At 39.1% G+C, this 20,138-nt stretch overlaps 1 protein-coding gene across 1 annotated transcript in view; it reads right to left on the bottom strand.

Moving 5' to 3' along the window:
* The window catches only part of epha6 (eph receptor A6), a 670,497-nt gene that overhangs the window by 240,559 nt on the left and 409,800 nt on the right, over positions 1 to 20,138 (bottom strand). Inside the window, exon 5 of the mRNA XM_059968217.1 lies at positions 17,905 to 18,240. Coding sequence (XP_059824200.1) covers positions 17,905 to 18,240 — 336 coding nt within the window. The remainder of the gene's footprint in view (positions 1 to 17,904; positions 18,241 to 20,138) is intronic.

The raw sequence follows: 20,138 nt of genomic DNA, 5'->3' as shown, positions 1-20,138 counted from the left end.
AGCCACTGAAGCTTGTAACTCCTCCAGAGTTGTCATTGATCTCTTGGTGGCCTCCCTCACTAGTCCCCTTCTTGTACGGTCACTTCATTTTTGAGGACGGCCTGCTGTAGGCAGATTTACAGCTGTGCCATATTCTTTCCATTTCCTGATGATTGACTTAACTACTCCAAGGGATAATCAGTGACTTGGAAATTTTCTTGTATTCATCTCCTGACTTGTGCTTTTCAGTAACCATTTCACAGAGTTGCTTAGAGTGTTCTTTTGTCTTCATGGTGTAGTTTTTGCTAGGACACTGACTCACCAGCAGTTGGACCTTCCAGATACAGGTGTAATTTTACTACAATCAACTGAAACACCGTGACTACACACAGGTGATCTCCATTTAACTAATTATGTGACTTCAAAAACTAATTGGCTGCAACAGTGATGATTTGGCTTGTCATTTTAAAGAGGGGGTGAATACTTCTGCAATCAATCATTTTGTTTCTTATATTTGTAATTAATTTAGATCACTTTGTAGAGATTTGTTTTCGATTTGGCATGGCTGTCTTTTTTGGTTGATTACTGTCAAAAAAAAAGCCAAAATAAATCCACTGTGGTTCAATGTTGTAAAACATTGCAACTTGAAAACTTCTGGGGGGAGGGGGTATGAATACTTTTTATAGGGACTGTATGTACCAGAACTTTCTGGCATACAGCATTCTTCATTCTTCCATCATTTTTCATTCTTCTAAGTCAGGCGACCAAGTAAGGAATTCAGAAACAAAGCCTGCTGTCTAACATAGCTGACAGGTTTCCTGATTCTCAAGGATGGGATATCTTCTTAATTGTATTCATTATGACTGCTCATCTCATATCAATTGTAAATAAAAATTACAATGAAGAAGGGCTGATAGATTCATGCAGCACTGAAAGAGATGAAGGCCATATTCACAACACTGTCCGCAAACAATCAGAATCAGGTTTCTTATCACTGACATACAGTATGTCATGAAATTTGCTGATTAGTAATTCTGATGTCATCAGCAAAGAAGAAAAAATAAATCACACTAGTTGGGAGAGAGTGAAGAACTATTTTACCAATGAGACATTGGATTTAAGTGTAATCAGAAACGGGTAAAAGAGCTCCTCATATGAAAAGGACAGATGTCAGTATAGCTGTCACTTACATTGTCATTTTCCAGAATGCTTTATTTATTTAGCTACTAGTTTCAACTAGCAAGTATTAACATGTCTACTTGACGGTAAAAATTTCAAAAAATGAATAACCTGCACTAATTGGATCACAGAACCAAAGTGATCTGCAGCAACAAGGTGAGGATTCAGACTAATTCAAAATGCGCATTCGCACACAAACAAAAGTAAAGCTGATCAGTTGTTTTTGTCTCAACTTCAGAATAAAACTTGTGGGGGAGTTACCAAATAACTAATGACCATAAGAACATAAAACATAGGAGCAGAATTAGGCCATTCAGCCCATCGAGTCTGCTCCACCATTCCATCATACTGATCCAGATTCCACTCAACCCCATACACCTGCCTCTCGCCATATCTTTTGATGCCCTGACTGATCAGGAAATGATCAACTTCCACCTTAGATATACCCACAGACTTGGCCTCCACCACAGTGTGTGGCAGAGCTTTCCACAGATTCACTGCTCTACGGCTAATAACATTCCTCCTTAGCTCTGTCCTAAAAGGTCACCCCTCAATTTTGACACTACCATCTGGTGCTGGATACCCCCACCATAGGAAATACCCTATCCACATCTACCCTATCTAGTCCTTTCAACATTTGGTAGGTTTCAATGAGATCTCTCTGCATTCTTCTACCAAGCTGTTGTGGAAGGCAGACGAGCAGCTTCAAACAGACATCAGCAGCACATTACCACACACTCATACTTATATAACTATAACTAGTTGCAACACTTCTCCCTAGAGAATAGTTTATGATAATGATTTAACAAGATGAGAATCAGAATCAGGTTTATTATCACTCATATGTCATGAAATTTATTAGCTTAGCATCAGCAGTACAATGCAATACATGATAATACAGAGAGAAAAAAAAGAGTAAGTGAATTACATTAAGTATATATATAGCACCTATAAAAAGTATTCACCACCCCCCAGAAGTTTTCATGTTTAATTGTTTTTCAACATTGAAGCACAATGGATTTAATTTGGCTTTGATTTTGACACACTCAAAAGAAAAAGACACTTTCATGTCAAAGTGAAAACAGATCTCTATAAAGTGACTCAAATTAATTACAAATATAAAACACAATATAATTGATTGCATAAGTTTTCAAACTCTTCAAGTCAGTATTTAGTCGATGTACCTCTGGCTGCAATTACACACTAGAGGCTGCGTGGATAGCTCTCTATCAGCTTTGCACAATCGGACCCTGAAATTTTTCCCCATTCTTCTTTACAAAACTGCTCAAGTTCCGTCAGATTGCATGGGGATCGTGAGAGAACAGCCATTTTCAAGTTCAGCCATCATTTCTCAACTGGATTGAGGTCTGGACTCTGACTTGGCCACTCCAGGACATTAACTTTGTTGTTATTTGTCTTGCTGGAAAACAAATCTTCTCCCAAGTCACAGTTCGCCTGCAGACTGCATTAGGCTTTCCTCCAGGATTTCCCTGTATTTTGTTGCAATTTATTTTACCCTCACAAGCTTTCTGGGATCTGCTGCAGTGAAGCATCCCCACAGCATGATGCAGCCATCGCCATGCTTCATGGTAGGGATGGTGTGCTTTTGATGATGTGCAGTGTTTGGTCTGATCACCAAAAAGCTCAACTTCAGTTTCATCTGACTATAGAACCTTCTTCCAGGTGACTTCAGAGTCTCTCACATGCCTTCTGGCAAACTCTTGCCGAGATATCATGTGAGTTTTTTTCAACAGTGGCTTTCTCTTTGCCACTCTCCCAGAAAAGCTGTGACTGCTGAAGAACCTGTGTAACAGTTGTTGTATGTGCAGTCTCTCCCATCTCAGCCACTGAAGCTTGTAACTCCTCCAGAGTTGTCATTGATCTCTTGGTGGCCTCCCTCACTAGTCCCCTTCTTGCACAGTCACTCAGTTTTTGAGGACAGCCTGCTCTAGGCAGATTTACAGCTGTGCCATATTCTTTCCATTTTTTGACGATTGACAACGGTACTCCAAAGGATATTCAGTGACTTGGAAATTTTCTTGTATCCATCTCCTGACTTGTGCTTTTCAGTAACCTTTTCACAGAGTTGCCTGGAGTTTTCTTTTATCTTCATGTAGTTTTTGCCAGGATACTGACTCACCAGCAGTTGGACCTTCTAGATACAGGTGTATTTTTTACTACAATCAATTGAAACATCTTGACTGCGCACAAAGTGCAAAAACAGGTCTCCATTTATCTAATTACGTGACTTCTAAAGCCAATTGGCTGCACTAGTGATCTCATTTTAAAGGGGGTGAATGAAACTTTTAAGGCACATTCATTACCATAAGTGAGAAAACTGCAGGCGACTTATGAAAATTAATATTCCAAAAATACTAATGTGAAACTAAGCAAATTGCTCAATGTTTTTATGTCAAAATTCATTTTTTGGTAATTCCAATATTGTTCATGAAAAATGTATAGAGTGCAAGAATTGCTGCATAAGAGAGGTTATCCAAACTCCATTCCAAAGGAGGAAGATGTTACATAGCCTATCGGTGTTGCGGTCAAAGCAGACATGGGGACTGTGTCTCCCAGGGGCAACTGGTGGTGGGGTCTTTCTGCTTTTCTAATTCTTTTAAAGAGTGACAGAGTATGAGAGGGTGAGAGGAAGATAGAGTGATATGATGTCCTAGAACAGAAAGGCCTGCTGATATCAGGAGTACTTTTGCAGCTGTTGTTAGACAGCAACCACCAGTGTGGCTTTCTGCCTGAGATTGAGAAGGGAATCCTTCAGATGCCTTTATTGAAATAGGCAATTGAAAGACAGGAAAGAAAGGAATACTGATGATGTGCAAGCAGCTGGGATTAAGTTAGATTGACATCATGATGAATGCTAATATGGTGAGTCTTCTTGTGCTGTACGTTTTATGGAATGGATGTTCATAATTTCCGAGTAACAACCTCCCTCGTTTCCATAAACATTGTCATGATTAACGTCTGAAATCCAGTTTAGTGTATTTTGGCCATTTCCACCATGTCCAAAATAGTTTTCCCTTCCGAACTGGAAAATAGAATTATAAACACAAAGTCCATTGTGATACCTGAGGAAGAATGGATGCATAGCATTGGATAATTGTAACATGGACATTCTAATCTCCATTGCTATCGACAGGCATAATTCTGTTTTATTGGATTGCAGACATCAAAGCGTTATAGATACTGAAATAAGCATCTGTTACTGTGTACATGCCAGCTGCATTTGTTTTATAGACAGCAAACAGAGTGTAGCTGGAGAAACTGATCATAAAACCCCTCATCAGTAGTCAATCAGTAAATCACAGAATTTCACTAAGAGTGTGATCAATGTGCTTTGGTGAAATTTATAACTCAATGTGCCTCTTAACTGTTGTTTTAAAACCTACTTAACTGACAGAAACAGACATGCAGGGTATCAGATACATTTCAGAAGCAAAAATAAAACACTGTCTCTCCGGCCAGCCAGATTTGCATATCTGATTTTTTTTTATTTAGCGATACAGCAAAGTAACAGGCCCTCCCCACCCACTGAAACTGCCCTGTCCAATACACCCATGTGTTCAATTAACCTACTTGTCTTTGGAGTGTGGGATGAAACCAGAGCACAGGCATTTGTGTGAAGAGCATACAAACTCCCTACAGACTGCAGATCTTAGGTTACAGGCATTTTAATAGCATTATGCTATGTGCTACACTACTATACTGCTCCTAGTTCCTACTTTGGAGCTTAATTTTGGAACTTTCAACCCGAGGGCTCAAGTCCATTGAATCGAATCAAATGTGCATTTACTTTAAACCAAAATGATTTGAATTGGGGTAGATTAATGTCAGAGAAACTGAAGGATCACCAGTTTGTGGTGGAGACAGTCAGAGCAATAAAAGGCACAAGGACATATATTCTAATGATAACCATGGAAAATGGATACACAGCTTTAGGATGTCATTCAAAATGATTATTAGCAAAATTAATAAATTTAAACCAAATAATTTATCACTTCCGCCTATTCAATCAAAGGAACTCATTCTTTTCTGTGGGCGAAAATAAGATTCCCAGATGCTTCCCAGGTGGCAGGGTCCAGGATATCTCAGAGCAAGTCCTTAGCATTCTTATGTGGAAGGGTGAACGGCCAGAAGTTGTGGTCCAATTGAGTACCAATGCCATGGGTAAGATGAGTGACAAGGTCTCGCATAGGGTGATCAGGGATTTAGGTGCTTAATTTAAAGGGCAGGATCCCCAGGGTTGTGGTCTCGGGATTGCTACCTGTGCCACGTGCTAGTGAAGCCGGAACTAGGAAGATTATACAGTTTATTACGTGGCCAAGGAGTTGGTGTAGGAGGAAGGGCATATTATTTTTGGATCATTGAGCTCCAGGGAAAGTGTGATTTGTACTGATGGGATGGTTTGCACCTGACTGGAGGGGAACTAGTATCCTAGGGGAAGGTGTTAGTGCTGCACAGTGTGGTTTAAACTAGAGTTGCAGTGGGATGGGAGCCAGAGTGCCAGAACAGTTGGTGGAGAAGTTTTGGAGGCAGATCTTTGTAAGACCTCAGACAAAGTCAGGAATCAAAAGGTTGAGCATGGTGCGACCAGTGTCCTGTGCAGGTATACTTCAAAGCAAGATGTATCGTAGAAAAGGTGGATGATAGTGCTGAAGATGAGGTAGCTGGTTTACAAACAGAGGCAATGTGTAGTGAGGAAAGGCTGTTGACATGGAAAAATTGCAGCCAAAACAGGATGAGTTGCAAACTAAAAAGCAGACAAAATTGGGAAGGATGAATACAGGACTGAAGGTGCTACAGTATATTTGAATGAACACAGTATACAGAACAAGGTAGATGAACTTGTAGCACAGTTGTACATTGGCAGGTAGGATGTTGCAGGTATCACTGAATCATGGCTGAAAGATGGTTATAGCTGGGAGCTTAATGTGCAAGGATGCACATTTTGCATTGAAAGGACAGGCAGGAAGGCAGAGGACGGTGTTACTTCATTGGTAAAAAATGAAATCAAATCATTAGAACAAGGTGACACAAGGTTGGCAGGTGTTGAATCCTTGAGAATAGAGCTAAGGAACAGTAAAGCTAAAAAGACCCCGATGGAAGTTGTATACAGACCCCCAGACAGTAGTAATGGCGTGGTCTACAAATTACAATGGGAGATCGAAAATGCATGCCAGAAGAGCAATGTTACAACAGTCAAGGGGGATTTCAATATGGAGGTATATTGGGAAAATCAGGTTGGCGCTGGGTTGCAAGGAGGTGGGGGATTTCTAGAGTGCCTACGTTACTTTTTAGAGCAGCTCATGGTTGAGCCCATGAGGAGATAATCTATTCTGGATTGGGTGTTGTTCAATGAACCAGAATTGATTAGAGAGTTCAAGGTAGAAGAACCCTGTGGGGCAAGTGATCATAATATGATCAAATTTACCCTGAAGATTGAGAAGTTGAAGTCAGATGTATCAGTATTACAGTGGAGTAATTACAAAGGCATGAGAGAGGATTGGAAAAGAACACAAGATCACTGACAGGGACGATGGCAGAGCAGCAATGGCTGGAAATTCTGGAAGCAATTTGTAAGACAAATATACATCCCAAATAGAAAGTAATATTCTTTAGGGCAAGATGACACAACTGTGCCTAACAAGAGAAGTCAAGGCCAACAGAAAAGCCAAAAAGAGAGCATATTAATACAGCAAAAATTAGTGGGAAGTTAAAGGGGAGGGAAGCTTTTAAAAACCAACAGAAGGCAACTAAAAAGTCATCAATAAGTTGAAGATGGAATACAATAGTAGCCTAGCCAGTAATATTAAAAAAAGATTCCAAACATTGCTTCAGATGCATAATATAAAAGAGAAGTGAGAGTTTATAATGCAGCACTGGAAAATGATGCTGGAGTAGTCATGGGGGAGGACAAGAAAATAGCGGTAGAACTGAACATGTATTTTGCATCAGTCTTCACTCTGCAAAACAGTGGCACTATGGTGGAAGTTTCAGGTGTCAGGGGCCATGAAGTTACCATTACTAGAGAGAAGGTTCTTGGAAAACTGAAAGGTCTGAAGTCACCTGGACCAGATGGTGTACACCCCAGGGTTCTGAAAGAGGTGGCTGAAGGGATTGCAGTGGTAAAGATCTTTCAAGAATCAGTAGATTCTAGAATGGTTCCGGAAAAGTGGAAAATTGCAAATGACACTCCACTCTTCAAGAAGGGAAAGAGAAGAAAGGAAATGATAGGCCAGTTAGCTTGACCTCAGTGGTTGAAATGACGTTGGCGTTGATTATTAAGGATGAGGTCTCAGGGAACTTGGAGGCACATGATAAAATAGGCCATAGTCAGCATGGTTTCCTCAAGTGAAAAACGTGCCTGACAAATCTGTTGGAACTATTTGGAGAAATGATAAGCAGGCTAGAGAAAGGAGAATCAGTTGATGTTGTGTATTTGGATTTTCAGAAGGCCCTTGGCAAAGTGCTACGCATGAGGCTGCTTAACAAGCTAAGAGCCCATGGTATTGCAGATTCTAGCATGGACAATGCAGCAGCTGATTAGTAGGAGGCAAAGAGTGGGAATAAAGGGAGCCTTTTCTGGTTGGCTGCTGGTTACTAGTGGTATTCTACAGTGGTCTGTGTTGGGACTGATGCTTTTTACGTTATGATTTGGATGAAGGAAATGATTTTGCAAAGTTTATAGATGATATGAAGATAGGTGAAGGGGCAGGTAATTTTGAGGAAGTAGCGAAGCAAAGAGTGGGATTAAAGGGAGCCTTTTTTGGTCAGGAAGTGTATGGTCATGCACTTTGGGTGAGGAAATAAAAGCATAGACTTTTTTCTGAATGGAGAGAGAATGCAAAAAAAACTGAGGTGCAAAGGTACTTGGGCGTCCTTGTGCAGGATTTCCTAAAGGTTAATTTGCAGGTTGAGTCGGTGGTGAGGAAGGCAAATGTGATGTTAGCATTCATTTTAAGAGGACTTGAACATAATAGCAAAAATGTAATGTTGAGACTTTATAAGGCATTGGTAAGGCCTCACTTGCAGTATTGTGAGCAGGTTTGGGCCCTTTACCATAGAAAGGATGTGCTGAAACTGGAGAGGGTTCAAAGGAGGTCCACAGAAATGATTCCAGTATTGAGTGGTGTCATATGAAGGGTGTTTGGTGGCTCTGGGCCTGTATTCACTAGAAATCAGAAGAATGAGGAGTGACCTAATTGAAATTATTGAATCATAAAATGCCTTGATAGAGTGGATATGGAGATGATGTTTCCTATGATGGGAGAGTCTAAGACCAGAGGACACAGCCTCAGAATAGAGCAGCATTCTTTTAGAATGGAGATGAGGAGGGATCTCCTTAGCCAGCGAGTGGTGAACCTGTGGAATTCTTTGCCACGGGCAGCTGTAGAGGCCAAGTCTTTATGCATATTTAAAGCAGAAGTTAATAGATTCTTGATTGATCAGGGCATGAAGGGTTATGGGGAGAACGTAGGAGTTTGGGGCTGAGAGGAAAATTGGATCCGCTATGATGCAATGGCGGAGCAGATCTTCTGCTCTTGTACCTTATCGTCTTATGTTCTTTTCAATTGATTGCCATCTGCTTTGCCATGAAATTGTTTTGCATGTCATTATTTAAAAAGTAAGTGTATCCAATTCTAAACATGTCCGAATGTAAATAAATTTACATTTTCAGAAGAATATAATTTCACCTAATCTTGGTGTTAGAGCATATTCTGGACTTAGAGTGGACAGTAAAATATTAACGTTTGCATTAACTTCAGCAACCAGTCTTTGGACCTGAACATGGACTGTAGATTAAAGTTAAAGTGCAGCTCTGGACAATAGGATCCCTGAGCTGTGAACAGCAGTGAATTATAAATATGGACAATAGTGATTATCAAACAGGAGAACATCTGCAGATGCTGGAAATCCAAGCAGCAGACCAAATGCTGGATGAATACAGCAGGCTGTTACGTCCGTAGCCTCCTCCTTTGTGAGAATCGCAAGATCACTTTTGGGTTGGGTAAAGGGGCCCTGGCGATGTAAAGCTACGGGACATGGCCATTGTCTCTTGGAGACCAATTTGTGGATTGAGCTACTATACTACGTGAACGCCCTCAGGCAAAGTGGGCTGGTTGAGGGAGAGAGTGCACACCCCCAACCTGATTGACATTTGAGACCCTGTGAGGAAGTATAAAAGAGGATCTAGGGAACAACCCCTTCAGGCGCACCAGAAGAAACGTTAAGCGACCACATAACAGCAGGAAGTCATCTGAAGGAAGCCACGTGCGTTCGATTCCGTGGCTGGAATTGGTGGCTGGAACCACGGGAAAACAGCTTTTAGCTAACAACGGGGAAGCCCGCTCCCCTGACTCAACGGATCGGCATCTTAAAGGACCTGTGGCAAGTTTAAACCACATCACTTTTAAACTCAACAACGCTGCAGCTTGAACGACCTGATAGAGACTGTTACCTTTCCATCGGACAATACATTAACCCCTAGACAATGATAGAGCTATTTTTTATTGGTTATTATTATACCCGCGCTTAGATTTAGTATTGACGATGTATATTATCTGTATGTTTGCATTAATCTTATTTTTGTGCCCTTTATCAATAAATACTTTTAAAAATAGTACCATCAGACTTCAACGGACCTCTCTATCTTTGCTGGTAAGTGATCCAGTTACGGGAATTCGTAACAAGGCCAAGCGGCATCCATGGAAAAGAGTAAACACTCGATGTTTCAGGCTGAAACCTTCATCAAGTGGTGATTAACATTCACTTGGGTGTCGGTCATGTGGTGTGAAGAAGGAGATGTGAAAGCTATATATAATTTAAAGGAAGTACTGTAGATACATTGTAAATATAGAATTGTCGTTTGATTTTTAGCATATAAAATGTCATGTAATATTGGGTTGAACAGGCTGCTTCCTCTGAAAGTGTCTCAATATGATGCCTCTAAGTCTCCTTTTGTCAAATAAAAGACAACTTCATATCTACCAGCTGTGTTTCTCTGGTGACTTTGTTCACATTACAACAGGTGTTACTAATCCTTCCTTTGGATTGTGTAATCTTTCAATTTAGTACTTATGTTGTCCGGTGATCTGAGTTTTTGATCAACCCTCTGCAAATGGCTGAAATTCATGCTGCTGGGCAGGGTAACACATTTTGGGTTTGATACAGGGACAGTCAGTGCCAATTAGACTATATTCAGGAAAATGTACACAGGATTAATAAGATACCTTGCTGAAAATAAGAGCAGATGTTATTTGTTGTATAGATAAGCCATAGGTCTCAAACTGTGACATGCGTTTGTAATCAGAATCAGAATCAGGTTTATTATCACTGGCATGTGACGTGAAATTTGTTAACTTAGCAGCAGCAGTTCAATGCAATACATAGTCTAACAGAGAGAGAAAAGAATAATAAATAAAATAAAACATAATTAGTAGATAAGTAAATCAATTACGTATATGGAATAGATTATTTAAAAAATGTGAATAAACAGAAATACTGTATATTAAAAATGTGAGGTAATGTCCAAAGCTTCAAAGTCCATTTAGGAATCTGATGGCAGAGGGGAAGAAGCTTTCTTGAATCACTGAGTGTGTGCCTTCAGGCTTCTGTATCTCCTGCCTGATGGTAACGTGAGAAAAGTGCATGCCCTGGGTGCTGGAGGTCTTTAATAATGGATGCTGCCTTTCTGAGACATTGCTTCCTAAAGATGTCCTGGGTACTTTGTAGGCTAGTGCTTAAGATGGAGCTGACTAGATTTACAAATTTCTGCAGCTTCTTTCGGTCCTGTGCAGTAGCCCCTCCATACTAAACAGTGAATCAGCGTGCCAGAATACTCTCCACGGTACAACTATAGAAATTTTTTGAGCATATTTGTTGACATAGCCAATCAACATATTCCTAACAGTTCCATTTTTGCAAGCCTGTTGTAACAAGAGGTTTTATCATATACGTGAAAAAGAGATCAATGCAGAAAGGACATGCGGCCCAGAGAATGGATTTGGACTTATACTTTTGTGGGGCAAATGGAAACTGTAATGGGGGACTTAATTGAACATCTTTAATGGTATAACTACATGTTATCCTTCTGGCAACATGTGTAAATTAGAACTCCAGAACAATCTCCTCCCCTTTGAAATCCTGCTACCATATTGCTCAATTTCATACTTTTCTGCAAATCCAGTGAAGTGACAACAAAAGGGTTGGCATGTAAGGAGAAGGTTAAAAACAGATCTCTTTACTTGGAGTGGAGTTGTCTGTTCACAGTATTCATAATGAACAAGCATGATAGTTAGATAGATAGGTAGAGCATAAGCTCTTGATTCATAAACTCCATGAGACCTTGTAGAAAAGATATAAGCCATTACAGATACATGAAAATTTGATTCTCTCTTTCAAGGATGATCATTTCAGTTGGCAATGTAAAGTCTTGACTAATAAGACTTTTGGAAAAAAGCAAGGTGAGTTCAGTGCATATGTAGGATCCTCCCTATACATCTATCATTAAGAAATAATTGTAACTGACTGTTATGCATAGATCAGAAAAGAAGTGCAGGTTTTCTTGATTATATAAGTGTGAACAGTGAGCAAACTCATTGTGCTTCTTGTCCTTGGACTGGAATCACGATTGGTGCTAAGGACATCTATAGTAACTGTCTCCAAGTCAGTCATCATAAATTGGACTAACATAAAAATGTACTTGTATAAAAAGCAGATGAGCAGGAGGGCATGAAAGTTGTACCGTATTAATTATTTTGTACTGTTTTAGACTTGTTTTGTTAATCCTTTGCATCATTTAGTAGAAACAGATAGGTCATATTCTTTTATCAATAATTTTGCATGTTGTTTTATTCATAGTGTTTTATATATTTTTGGTTCTTTTACCTTATCACTTATTATACTCTAATAAAATACCCTGCAGCAACTTTGGAGTGTTCCTTCTCCTTCATTGATCTGAATCCTTGAAAATTTTTATCATTCCCTTACAAAGAGTATTAGTGTAAATTAAAATTAATTTCTTAATAGCCTTTTAACCATGCTCCTGAAAAACGTCTCATTTTCACTATGCACTGTACCAGCAGTTATGGTCGAAATGACAATAAAAGCTGACTTGACTTGACTTTATTTTCAGTTTCCAAACTTAATAACCCATCAAACTGTCCATTGTGGTGAATTACCACTTGAGTCACAGACTAAACACAGAAACACTAAACCTGGAGAACTTTAATCATTCTCAATTCAATTGGCTTTCTGGAGATCAAAGAAAATTATCAATGGATACCTATTTAATATGTAGAAACCATTATTAAAGGGATTAATTAATGGAAGGTTAATGAATATACTAGAAGAAAATATTTTCAGATGTCTGGAAAACAACATATATTGATTTCTTAATGGAGTTGAATCTGTAGTGGCTCTTCTGGACAATCCAAATAGTCCCATTCACGCCCACTCCTCCATGTTGACTTAAACATGGGCCCTCTTGAACCAACATTTCAATCTTTGAAAACAAATTTCCTTTATTTACTTTTAGACTTTTAACACCCTTATCAAATTATCTTTCAGCTTCCTCTGTTGTAAAGACAAAAACTACCACCCTCACTTTCTTCTTTATCCACTTTGACAAGATCTATTGCCCTACTCTCTTTGCTACATCAAAGATCTCAGCTAGGTTGGTGAGCCACAAATCGTTTTGGAGTCATTTTGCTACTACAAATATTGTCCAGCCCAAGCTTCTCCAAATGAGAATTAGAACTGTCCTTGACAAACCTCTCACATTGAGCAGGATGTGCAATCCTTCAGATCATATTTACCTGCAAGAAAGACTGAGAAAATGCACAGCTGGTATAGCGTCCAACCTTGATCTCTTTGTCTGGATATAAAGCATTCTATGAGAATCAGGTGACATGCCATTTTTATATAATGTCAAGCTTTCTTTCTGACTATTTTTTCTCCTGCCTAACAACCCAATGAACTTTTCTGCTGCTTTAGTACTTGGAGAAAATGCTTCAGGAAATCAGATAGGATTTTTTCTCATTTCCTTTCTGCTCCAAATCCCATTGGGTTGAGGCTTGGACTGGGTATAGTCATAGAGAGATGAGCAAGTAAGCAATGGACCTTTAATATGATTGTTATTACTACCTGGTGGTCACAGGAGGGCAAAAATCTCCACTGGAATTGCCTGTAGAGATGCAATTCAGCTGAGTAGTGGTCCAGGTCAAATTTGCCTCCAGAAAAAGAAATCAATTTTCAGATGCATGACACTAAAAAAGCATAATGAGCCCAAATTTCCAGTCCTTTGTGATCCCTTTTTTAAACTATTATACAATTTAACCTTTTCTTTTAATCCCCCTTAGGTTTTCTTATATGCTTTCCTAACTTCTCCCTATCTTTTCCCTAACTCTGTTTTCTGTTTGATTTTCTATTATATTCCAAATTGAACATTTGTCCCAAAACTGCTTTTTTTTGGGCCTGCTTTCTTTGCTTTCCAGACTAGTTTAGCTTTCAAAGCTCTGCCTTTTCTTCAAAAGAAAATACTCCATTGAATGCTTATAGCACCACTCCAAATCCCACTGAGACTACTCTTCCAGTTATTAACAACACAGTGATATCATTCATTTTTCTCCATATTTCCCATATCACTCACTCTCTCAATTTAATGATTTTGTTGTTAAGTACACACAATAACAGATCATCCACATATCACTGCAGAGAACTCCAAAGATACACAAACTTCTAACTGATCTTTTTTCATTTCGGTTCCAAGTAGATAGGATTTTGTCCTTTGACTATGATGTCCTACACTCTCACCGCAGAGGGAACATCCTCCCAGTCTTTACACATATTTCTGAAAGTGATTAACATGATATCAGTGAAATCATTTTCCATTCTCCAGTACTCCACTGAATACAAGATCATTACATTGTATACCATCCTTCATCTCAGGAATCAAACTGATTAATATGCACTGCATTCCAAAGTAGGCATATCCTTCTTTAGCCCTGTATACACAACTTACTATGTGTAGTCTTTCCAATTTCAGCAAGAGTTATTTTCATTCATTGATTAAGTAAGTCGGGAAATATATAAAAACGTGAGGTATCTGAGTCACAAGCTGGAATTCTTTTTTGATTAAGGTTTTTTTTTCCTTTTTTGGACATTTTTAAACATTACTAAAGACAGTTATTCTATGGAGATTCCACCAAGTCCTATTGTAAAAACCAACATTTGGATGGATAGCAATTGGCCACAGTGTACAAAAATATTAAAGCTTTAGTAGAGATATATGTAAATATTCAAGGAAAGATTGTTCAATGTTCATAAGTAATCTCAATATCAACGTGAATTGAAAGAAGCTTCATATGTGCCTTTTAGAGTTTGGAGCAACAGAGAAATCACCTACTGTGGACCCAATTTTTTTCTGTAAGAAAGTTATTTATACAATACACAATAGTTCAGATTAGTTTGTATTAGTTTAGAAATAAACAAGTTAATGTTAACTACTATCACAGTACAAAAAGCGGCTGATAGCACATGAAACAATCCACTTTAGATGCAGGTAGATTTCCTGTTCTGTTCTATGGCAGGCGCAGGATAAGGTTACTGAGCTAATATTAAGGAAATGGTTGAAAATCAGGTCTAATAGTAAAAAGGACACTTGTGGAGGTGAACATGATTAAATACTCCAGAAACATAATATGCTACAGGGACCATGGAAATGTCATCAGTATAATACTGATCGAGGATAAATAATATAAATTTCACTGCTAGGTTAAAATCATGGACATTTTTGCCTGATTACTTCGGGTAATTGAGATAAATTGCTCAGTACAGCTTGGAATCATAGAAATGTTATGGCACAGAAGAACGCCTTTCAGCCCTTCTAGTCCATGCCAGCTCCTGGTAGAACAAACCCAAAAATTCCAATACCTTGCTCACTTTCCACAGCCCTAAAATTATTTCTACAAGACAAGAGTCTAAGCAACACCCCCGACATTCAATAGAATTACCATTTCAGAATCCCCTAGAAACACATCCCAGGGATCACCAGTGACCAGAAATTTAACAGAACGGGCACATAATACATTGCTTAAAAGAAAAGATCAAATGCTGGGCAATCTGCACTAAGTGACCAATGTCACGACTTTGTAGAAATTTGCCATCCTGGCTTTCCAGCCTGTTTCCTTCTCAGTTCTTAAGATGTTCTACACTGTTTGAGCCATGATAACTACCTGCTCAAATTTCATCCAATAGCTTCGCAGGAACATTTCCAGTTCCTGGGTGTCAATATCTCTGAAGATCTGTCCTGGATCCAAAACAACTACAAAGAAGGCATGACAGCGGCTATATTTCACTAGGAGTTAGAGGTATATCACCAAAAACACTCACAAATTTCTACAGATGTATCATGGGGAGCATTCTGTCTGCATCACTGTTTGGTATGGGGGGGGGGTGCTACTGTACAGGACTGAAATAAGCTACAGAGAGTTGTAAACTTAGCCAGCTTCATCATGGGCACTAGCTGAAATTCACATTTTTTCTATTATCGTACATTGCATTATACTGCTGCTGCAAAGACAATAAATTTCACAATATATGCCAGTGATATTAAACCTGATTCTGATCCTTAAACATTTGCTTCTTCCGCCAATGCTGCACTTTGCCTGAAGCAAATTATGGAGCAGTGTTGTAGCAATGCTGCATGGCTTGTTTCAGTTTTAAGATGCAGAATGAGACCATTCAGCCCATTCAGCTCCTATGTGGCTCAAGGAGTAATCTTATCAGTCTTTTATCCCCCCATTTGTTTTCCATGGTCTTCAACTGCCACTCACCTAACCTAGCGAGAACTAGGACTACCAACCAGAACATCTTAGGGACGTGGCTGTAAACCCACATGATCAAATTCTACACAGCCTGAGTTCAGGATCACGATGAAACCCAGGCTGCTGGAACTGCAGCAGCAGAGCAAACTGCTAAGTCACCATGTTTCTTCTGGAACACAACCCAAAGCTACAGCTTCTACCATCCAAAAGGATAAGGATAGCTAGTACATAAATAATCCTTAATATCATAAAACATCCTGATTTCCAAACACAGCGTTATTCCTTCACAGTTATCAAGTCAAACATTGAACTCACTACTTAATAGCACTGTGGAATACTTTCAGTATAATGGATGCAAGGTTCAAGGGAAGAGCTCACCACTATCACCTCAAGGGTGATTGAAGATGACCCTTAAATGTTGGCCTTGTCAGCAAAATGCACATTCCATATTTGCATAAAAATCTGGCATATTTTAATTGGTGCTAGTTTTGATTGTGTCAACAATTTGTAAGATAAGTTCCAAGTAAGAATTCAACCTGAATTTAGCACATACGTGATAAAGTAAACCTCATGTAGGCCAATTTCTCAAAATGTTAAATCTGACAATTCCAGGAGTAATAATACAGGTAAATAGTCATGAATATTAGATCATTTGCAACGTTAACTACTGAACTTTATGCACATGATTGTTCAGAGCGCTAAAATCAAAACAGGAAGACCTGAGAAAAATAATAGAAAAGGAAAAGAGATACCAGGGTTTAGACAAAAGTCCCGTATCATGGATAGTAATTGTTGAGTTCTCATTATTCTGATTTATTATAAGACAAGGGTGGTTCATTTATAATATAAACTTGTTACTCACTTTCAATGATCTAACTTTTCTACTTACTCTTGGGAATCTCAATTTTCATTATCCTGGATAGAAGAGGATGTCAGAAGGAAGCACAAACCTGTATTTATGCAGCATCCATCTTGGACCAAATTCTTCACATATTGCAGAGATTCCCCACAGTAAGTATTGGGGAAATCTCTGTAATTTCCCGTTCCCATTTTGAAGACTAGTGCATTTTGCTGCTCAGTGATAAACTGCTGACATTAGCTTCTGAGAAACTTCTGTGCATGTGCAGAAATCTGGATGCTGCTGCAATGAAATACTGCAGTCAGCTATAGCTTAATGTATGATCTGAATGAAATAACCCACTATATGCCGTCTTTCCCAAGCCTACGCCAAATCACAAGTGCATTGACAACTGCTGTGAGGTATGAACCCACACTTGAAAACTCAGACGAGAGGAGGCTACTTACCAAGTGAAGCTGAAAGTGACAGAAAGATGAAAACAAATGCAATCACCATGGGAAAATGATATGGAATTTGACATCATGGAGAAATAGACTAGCATGATGAATAAAAGGATGAGTTAACTACTTGCAAAGGTCACTTCCTTTATTTACAATCTAATTGCTTCTGGAAATAGAAGTCAGGATTCACAGCCTAGAAATAATCTAAGTTTTGAATTTTAACTATCCTTAATGATGTAAACAGATGAGTCCAAATACTTAGAATTTAAAATTAGATCTGGCTGCCCTGCTTTCAATGGATTAAAGCTTCACCATGTCAAACATGTGAGGTGGATACGTCTCGATAACCAATTTCAATCTTAATTTGCAAATCAATTATTCATGGGCTATGCAGCTGGAAAACATGCAAGCTTTTCAATTCAGGGGTTAGCATATAGTCTCAATTTCCTTCCTTAAGGAATGGATGATTGGGTGTGAGAAGCACTCAAGTTCTAATGAAAGTTTAGTTAGTTAATGTTTTCTTCGAGATAAAATTCTGCAACAATAGCAATATAAACTCACCAGCACTGGAACCAAATCTGTGAAGGGATAACAGGAGAGCACTTACCTGCCTGATTAGTGACGATGGTGAGAATAGCAAATTGCCTGGGAACCATACTCTCACTGGAGACACCATTCACTGACTCAATCTCAAACGTGTAGTTCATGTGGGCAAGAAAGTCAACGACGGTCACCGATGTATTTGTCAGACCGGTGTTTCGAGGCAGGAAGCGCATCCCTCCTCCACAGAGTGAGCACTTCTTAGGGCCTAAGCCACACATCTTACAGATGACGTTGTAGGTGAGGTCCTTTCGTCCTCCTGTATCGACGGGGGGACTCCACTCCAGGATCAATGATGAGTCATTGATGTTGAAAATGACATTACGAGGGGTAGAAGGAGGTCCTGACAAAAAGCAAAGCAGAACATTAAAACTACTTCACCCCTGCAGTTTCAGGACATCTACATAAAGCTTAAGTCAAAACCCAAGAGGTCCCTGGGGTGAGGATAGTATAGAACTCCAATTGTATAATAATAACTAATAAAAGCTGTGGAGCACCTTGTCATCATAAACCTGTAACTAACTTGGAACATTATATTGAAAAGTCAAGACCTTTGACTCCATGTTATTTCATTGATTGTTTTGCTAGACAACCATTCCTATATTTTTGGATAAAAGAACCCACTAATATTGAAGCAATTTTAATATATTGTTTTCTTCCATGCCTGCAAAATAAACCTCTGAAAGGTTATAGAGGGCAAGGTGATAGAAGTTAGGTAGAAATACAGCAGGAGTACATAACTGTCAAGGTGAAGTAAGAACAAGCAAAAGATAAACAGAATATATTAAGATACTGCCTTTAGACAAATTTAAATGAGGCAGTCAGAACTTTTAACAAAAGCATTTGTCTTCTTTTATATTATGGAGATCATTCAAATCCAGACTAGAAAGAAGAGCTTTTCCTTGTTATGCTAATGAACCTAAAATGGAAGGAGCTTGAGTTATGGGAGTTCAATTCCTTGTGGATATTTGTCAAGGGACCACAACATTCCTTCAATTAGGACTAATTGAGGCTAAAAATAACTTTATTTTTAGCTACCTTGATATAAATGTCAAAGTGCAGGAACACTGCTTCGTGGTACCAATTCAATGTCATGCTGTTCTGTTGCTGCTTACTTTGATCAAATTGTTTAATATGCAGCGTAAGCCTATGATCTGTGTATGCAAACTATGCTGTAGAAAGTAGAACATCACATGAAGATATGACAAAATATTCATTCAATAAGTAGCAGATCACAAATTCCACCGACTACAAAATGACAAGACAAGAATGCAGTTCAAAGGAAGAAGTAAATTCATGCTTGACTTTGCTTGAAATGACACACGTGAAAAAATAATCCTTTCACTCAGGGTAGAAAAATATCAGCAACCTTGTCCTTCAAAATGCATTATTTGGGTATCCATGCAGCACTTTCTACATTCAGATTGGCTGTAAACTTGGTGACACATTTGACCCCAAGATGATCTTTGTCCACCTCCATGTCATTGTTCTGCCCAAGCCTAGAAGCTCAACAAAGCAGTTGCTCAATTTGATTCTAGTCTCACTGATGCAGAGCAGCAATGCTAGGGATTTGTATGTGAAAGTATGTCTCAATTGGAAGGGCTGTAGGGCCCTGGATGATATTGAGGGAGGAGGTTAGGGCCAGTTACTATAATTTCTCCCTTATCATTACAGGGGAGAGTGGCTGGGGAAGGAAAGGGATGGAAAAGGATTGATAAGCAGACTAGAGAGTCACAAGGAGACTCTCTCTGTGGAAAGTGGAGGGGAACTAAAGATGTCGTTGGTGATGGAATCCCGTTGTAGCTGATTGAAGTTGCAAAGAATGATATGCTGGATGCATAGGCTAATAGAGTGATAGGTGAGGACGAGGAGAGCTCTAATCCAGTTCTGCGCGGCAGGGGAAATGTGGGAGACAGAGGGGTTGCAGGTGAGGGCTTCTTCAGTAACAGTGGATGGGAGGGGAACACTGTTTTCTTAAAAGAGAGGACATCTTGGATGGTCTCTTCTTAAGAACAGATGCAGCAGAGACAGAGAAACTGAGACAAAGGAATGATATGCTTACAAGTGACAGCTGTCGGAGTCACTTGTAAGGATATTACTGTGGATTTGGATACATTGTAAGGATACTGTGGATTTGTAGTATATGTCGGTGGATAATCTAGGTCAGGTGTCATAGGTGCATGGTATCTTTTCTAAAATGTTATTAGGAGGTACTTTCTACAATGCATTGATTTAAATTAT

This window comes from Hypanus sabinus, chromosome 4, assembly GCF_030144855.1.
Source record: "Hypanus sabinus isolate sHypSab1 chromosome 4, sHypSab1.hap1, whole genome shotgun sequence".
Taxonomy (NCBI): Eukaryota; Metazoa; Chordata; class Chondrichthyes; order Myliobatiformes; family Dasyatidae; genus Hypanus; species Hypanus sabinus.
This window is presented reverse-complemented; position numbering and strand designations above follow the sequence as displayed.